This window comes from Pyxicephalus adspersus, chromosome 2, assembly GCF_032062135.1.
Source record: "Pyxicephalus adspersus chromosome 2, UCB_Pads_2.0, whole genome shotgun sequence".
NCBI lineage: Eukaryota > Metazoa > Chordata > Amphibia > Anura > Pyxicephalidae > Pyxicephalus > Pyxicephalus adspersus.
In genome coordinates this window covers 139,115,732-139,122,491 of record NC_092859.1, presented here as the reverse complement: position 1 = coordinate 139,122,491, position 6,760 = coordinate 139,115,732, and the positions used below count along the sequence as shown (strand labels likewise).

The window sequence follows — 6,760 nt, the reverse complement described above, 5'->3', positions numbered from 1 at the left end:
TATGACAGCAATCTGGCCCCAATGCAGTCAAACAATCCAAAACATAAGTTTACCACCATGCCTAACACTTGGTGTGTTTGATTTTTTTTTAGCATCGAACAAATTACTGCATGTTGGTCCCAAATTTAATATTAGGACAGGGAAGTGGTCATTTGTAAACACGAAACAAGAAACAGTTTTTATGGCTTCTTGCCACAAATGTCATTCCTATTCTTTGATTTTCTTACAGCAATAGAGAAGTTTTAGATTACCTTGTATTTCTTTTTTCACTGCCTTTGTGCTATTTTCATGATCCACTATGTGCTGTCCTAGGAGATATCTTTGTAGCCTTTTCCAGCTTTACACATCACTACTCTCCAATGTTTTCAGCAGGTCATGGTTCACATCAACAAATGTATTTTGCAGATGGGTTCTCTTTAACAAGTTCTCTTTAACCAAAACTATAGTAAAAAATTAAACCACAGAAAGCTGTCCTGCTTTCATTTCTGTGTTTCTCATTCACTCATGTTACCATAATCTCATTTGTCTTTAGGGTGTAAATGGGAGCACTGTCTCCCCCCCAGTACCCAAGGACACCTACAAGGCTGGATTTCTGAAAAAAAGCAGCGGATTGCTTGGACTATGGAAAGATCGCTACATTCAGATACAAAAGACACAGCTCCTTGTATGTGACAATGAGGTAAGGAATCCCAAGGACACATGGGAGCTTCAAAATCTAACAATGGCAACATATTTTCATCTATGTCGTCTCAGGGCTCAAGTAACCTAAAAGGAAACATGTTTCACTGAGGAATAGAATAGTTGTGTAAAAAAAATTGTGTAATTTATTATAATTCAGTAAGTCATTAAGTCGTAGTGTGGTGACTCTGCAATATAAAACCCTTTGCAGACAGTTATATTTTATTTTCTGCAGTCATATCAGCAACAGACTATTTTCCATTACAGCATTTTGCAGCAGAATAAGGCTGTGGATAACAGCCTTATACAATATATAACAATATATAATGATCTACCAAAAAATTACAACCACTGACAGGCGAAGGGAATAACATTGATAGTCTTCTTGCAATGGCACCTGCCATTGGCTGGGATACATTGGGCAGCAAGTGCAACAGTAAATACGTAAAGGTGATGGGATGGGAACAGGGAACAATGGCAAGTGTATGGATCTGAGCAACTTTGCCAATGTTCAAATTGTGATGGCTGGACAACTTGGCCAGGGTATCTTCAAAATGATGGTTTTGTGGGGCGTGCCCGGTATGCAGAGGTTAGTACCTACCAAAAGTGGACCAAGGAAGGACAACCAGTGCAAATGTAATGGGCACCCAAGAATCATCAGTGAGTAGGGGGAAGGGGAGCCATCTGATTAAATCCCAGGAAAGAGCTATTGAGTACAAATTGCTGAACACCAATGGGGACTGCATAGCCACAGACCATGCTGACCTTTGTCCTCCACCAAGAGCACCAAGTATATACCATTTATATAAGCATCAGAACCATGCACCATTTAGCAAAGGAAGAAGCTGGCCGTCAACTTGTGACATCAAGCAGGCCTGATGATCTGACTTAGAGTATGTGGATAGCTGGGTGCGTTTGTTCTTTTTTTTTAGGGAAAGTAACAGCAGAAAGATATGCAGTTCAGAAGGCAGGCTGGTGAGGCTGATTTAAAATATCTGCTGCTAAATTCTTGGTGCCAGATACCACCAGACACTTTTATAGGATTTGTGGAGTCCATACCATGGAACCTACACAATACAAGGCAGGTAGTTTGAGGTATGTCTTTTCTGATCAATCTACATTTTCATCCGTCTTTTTCTTACCTACGACACCTTCTCCATTGCTGGTAAACCTCAAACCTCAGCATGCAATGGGTTCAATTTATTATGAATTTGATGGTTGACTGTAAAGATTTTTTTAGATTTAAAAAATGTCTTAGGTCAGCAACTTGTGATTTCAAACCGGGCTTGGTGTCTGCTTTAGACCAGAGCGTTTATTTATCTCTACGAATCTCAGACAGGAAGCATTTGGAAAGCTCAGTAATGTCTGGAAAATCACGGATCTCCGGTGGGTACATGGCCTAGGCTGTCACCATCGGTCTCCTCTTCATTGAGGAATTTCAGGCACCTGCTGCAGCTGCCAAGAAGGCCATTTTTTCTTGTGAAAGGAAACTTGGCAATGGCTGCCTGGAAATAAATCTGCTTTCAGTACGACGACTTCAGTAAGACGAGTCTGCTTGGTTCATTTGGCTGACACCTGTCACTTCTGTAACAACATGGCAGTTCTTTGGCAGTGTCAGAGCAATGCTCAATTCAGTGTATATATACTGTGCTTCATAAAGGTGGATTGTTTTTATTCAGATCTTATCCAAAGACATCAAAGTTTGCAGTTACTTGTAGAAACATAGGTAGAAAAAAACGGGGGACCATGCTAAAATCCGCTTTAACTAAAAACCCATACCAGGGGGTTCACCAACACTGTACCCTTCCCATACACTGAGATGTGATTTAGTAATTCTGTTTTGTTAGTCCTGGTAATGTTTCTGATTTATAAAGTAGCATTGTGGCTCTACTTTTGATGAAAGGGGGAAAAGTGTTAGGAAGAGAAATAGGAAGCTCTCCTCATATAATGGAGTGTTTTTTAAAGCTTTGTACTGAGGGGTGGGGAAGAGGGAGGAGAAAGTTTGTGACTTTAAAGCCCAACTAAAGCTAAAAGAGAACCTAATAGCAATATACAAGCAATACATAAAAACAAACTAGTGGACAGAAAACATGTTTTATGGGCCAAAGGTGCTTGCATATTGCATTACATGCCAGACTACTTTTCCCAGTATGCATAGATTAAAGCAGAACTAAATCCTTTTTCATAAAAATTGCAATCAGAGAGGTCCTTTTTTTGCAGAAGGGACAGGTGATCTCTCTTCTGTAATAAAATAGCCTTACCTGTCTGATTGCAAATACAGCCCTGCATCATTTTCCTAAAAGAAATCAGTGATCAGGCAGGTAAGTGTGATTTATTGCAAAAGGGACATCACTCGTTCCTTTTGCAATAATTAACCTATCTGATGTTTTTTTTTTCAGAACTTTAGTTCCCCTTCAAAGGGGAAACCATGTGTCAACATGTGCATGGGCAGGACTTGTAGTCACAGGAAGTCGGTGGTAATTGTAGGACCTCAATCTGTTACCAGGAAACTAAAAGGCAGAAGAGGTTCTGAATGTGTGAATAGGTGCACAGCCTCAGCCAAGCACAGGGTTTTCGAATCTGAAGTTCAGTTCAAATTTAATATTTTTTTTAATAATTTACACTAATTAACAATGATTGATTTAAGAATTTCTATTGTTTGATGTTGGGTTAATTTGGGCTTTAAACCTGAAGACTCAGCCATCCTTTAAACTCACTCTTTTGAGGGCTTTTTCTAGTATGGCTGCTCAATTCCATCAAGATGTAGAAAACTCATAATGTATTCTCCCATTATTACTTGCTTATATGAAATACATACAATCTTGAAAAACTTTCTTTGATGGCATTGATGAAGACCACAATTATCTTTGACTACTTCGATGCATCACACTGTCATCTCTTTTCTTCCTCTGCCTATTCTCCTGGGTTCCAATACAGCACTTAATGAAACATGAAAAAAGCTTGCGGTAAAAAGTATAAATTCCTATGTGGAAAGCATCATCTCGCCTGCAACTGTCTAATTGGTACTCAGGGAAGATAATGTCATAAAATATGTTTTACACTTCCCTGGCCAAAGACAAAAAAAGAATATTCTATCTTTTAAAATCTAAGAGTGCAATGCATAAACCCCATAGAGATTTAAAAAACAGTAAAAGATAATATAAAATATTCTAGAAAATGTGGCTGAAATATAATAACTGCATATCTGTTAAATGGAGGTGCAACTGGTACATATGGTCAAGGGTTCATGTGGGGACTTTATCATAATTATACATAGATGTGCTGGCCATTTTCATTTTAAAGACTAGAATAACTACTAATTTCCTCCACCCGTGGTATAAATGTCATTTAATGTCTCTCCTATTATTCTGTCACCACAGGATGACCAGAAGTGTTTGGAGACATTGGAGCTTGCCAACTTTGAGAGATGTCAGGACCAAAAAGCCTTTCTAAAACGTAAAAAGCATTTCACATTGATTCCATCCCCAGGCGCAAAGGTAATGAATATGCAGCAAGTGAACTTTAGGATTTAAATAAATTATACTTGTGTTCCTGACATTTTCATATATATTTGCTTAGAGTTTAAATGTAATAATTATTTTATAAATTGTTATTTAGAATCAATATTCAAAAACATGTGACCATATTCCTAGATTAATTTGAAAAAAAACATTGCAAAAGATGTTATATATGTTTAAAATATTCAATGCATGTTATTCATGAGTAAAAGTCTTCCTTGTGTAGATATCCAAAAGCTGAGACTGCTGCTGGGTGCTTTGCAAGTAAATAAAAAATAATGTATGCAAAAAAAATTCATCCAAACAACATATTATTTGAATTTTGTCTGCTGTTAATTGTATCAAGTGGTAACGGGGTCTCTTTCAAGCAACTCTGTCACTAAATGAAAAGTAAATGAGCTGGCTAAGCCTTCAAAATTAGCTTGCTTCAAAAGGTACTACTGGGTAAAAAAAATTTGCACCTAGAAAACTTCTAGGTTTGTTGAGTGTTGAGTCAACTCCATTGCTCTTTGTAGTTCCTTCCAATGGCCAATTATTATACAAAGTGGTGACATTGGAGGCCAGAGGATGAATGTAATGGGAGACCAGATACCCAGCATATCCGGAAGTCATTTAGAATGAAACTGCCCACCTCAGTTTGTTTTAGTTTGTTTTAGAGTGAGAACTACTCGTAACTTACGTAACTTCTGTTACGGAAATGTTGTATGATTTATTCAAGCACTTCAAGACTGGAGAGGATGGACAATCATCCGATAACCTGAATGATCCAGAAACCCTCTAATAGATCTGGTCAGGATTGAAAATTAATAGCAACCTTTCTATAATAATTTAATATATTAGGCCTTTTTAAAATAAGAAAAAATGTGTCCCCAATAAAATATTTTCTCTATATTTCTTAATCTGTTACAACTATATGGCTTAATTTGCATTTGTGGTTTTCTTTTGGACATTTATCCACTCCACCTAACGGCTGATGTATGAATAAGCCATTCACATGAATAAGCCGGTACACACATATACAGTTGGAGGGTGGCATGATTATCAATGAGTTCAAAAAACATAACTTGCACTGTTTTACTAGGAGATGCTGTAGATATCTTCATAGATTCCATAAGTATTTTTCCACACTGCTTTGAATGGGGGTTAAATAATTGCCTGGATAAAATCTGTGCAGTTTGCAGCTGATGAATGCATGGAAATCTGCATACAATTTTTATTTTCAGGATATATTAAATGCTGCAAGTGTTAACAAAGTGTTGTTGTATTAGGGAAAGCAGAATGGTGAAAAAGGTGAAAATAAATTTCCCCAGAAAGACACAAAAAAAAAATGCTAACTTTAAACTTGTCATTTGGTCCTTTCTTTGGACCAGAATGAAATAACTCTGCATGTAAATGGGAGTTTATTTATTCTGGCACTAACGTATGTCAGCTCAGTGCACAAATTAAAGGGGACTGAGACAATGAGCTTGTTTTATTAAGAAGGCATAGCGCGTCTTTTCTGCAAAATATAGCCTTGCCGTTTATTTCAGCTTAAAGTGCAGCAATTTATTTATATATATAACATGCACTGTGGTGCTACAATGCAGGTCCATTGGCAAGATGTGTTGGGTGTCATTCAGAATTCCATGAACTACATGTGTTGGCATTGGCATTGAGGTAACATGCACTGCGCCGAACTGGACAGATGTCAAGACTATACATCATATAATCCATAATATTCATATATCAGCCAATCACATGGCAACAACTTAATGTATTTAGGCATGTAGACATTATCAGGACGACCCATTGAAGTTCAAACCGAACCATTAGAATAGGGTTCTATTGGTTGTTGGTGCCATACTGGCTGGTCTGAGTATTTTACAAACTGCTGATCTGCTGGGATTTTCATGCACAACCATTTCTGCGGTTTACAGCGAATGGTCCAAAAAATGAAAAATTTCCAGTTAACAGCAGATCTCTGGAACAAAAATGCCTTATTGATGGCAGAGGTCAAAGGAGAATGTTTTGAGCTGATAGCAAGGCAATGGTAACTAATTGTTACAACTGAAGTATGCAAAAGAGCATCTCTGCATGCACAACACATCACACCATGAAGCAGATGGGCTACAGCAGCACAAGACCACACCGGATGCCACTGAGAACAGACGCCTGAGGTTACAAATCTCAATGGCTCAACAAATCTACCAAGAGGAGATTGGAAAAAACATTGCCTGGTCTGATGAGTCTTGATTTATGCTGCAACATTTGGATGGTTGAGTTAGAATTTCATGCCAATACCATGAAAGGATCGATCCATCCACCCTTGTATCAACAATTCAGGCTGGTGGTGTAATGGTGTGGAAAATATTTCATAGTACATTTTTGTAGTACTATTACTAATTGAGCTCAATTACTACTAGTAATGCTCAATTAGTACTTAGTACTAATTGATCATTGTTTAAATTCCACAGACCATCTTAGTATTGTTAGTGCAATGTATATCCCTATATACCACAGTATACCCATCCTCTGATGGCTAATTCCAACAGGATTACCACCTCACAGACCTCAATCATCTAAAC

At 37.7% G+C, this 6,760-nt stretch overlaps 1 protein-coding gene across 1 annotated transcript in view; it reads left to right on the top strand.

Moving 5' to 3' along the window:
• Positions 1-6,760, top strand: part of PLEKHO2 (pleckstrin homology domain containing O2) — a 36,042-nt gene that overhangs the window by 18,329 nt on the left and 10,953 nt on the right. Inside the window, exons 2-3 of the mRNA XM_072402646.1 lie at positions 533-679; positions 4,059-4,175. Of these exons, the coding sequence (XP_072258747.1) occupies positions 533-679; positions 4,059-4,175 (264 nt within the window). The remainder of the gene's footprint in view (positions 1-532; positions 680-4,058; positions 4,176-6,760) is intronic.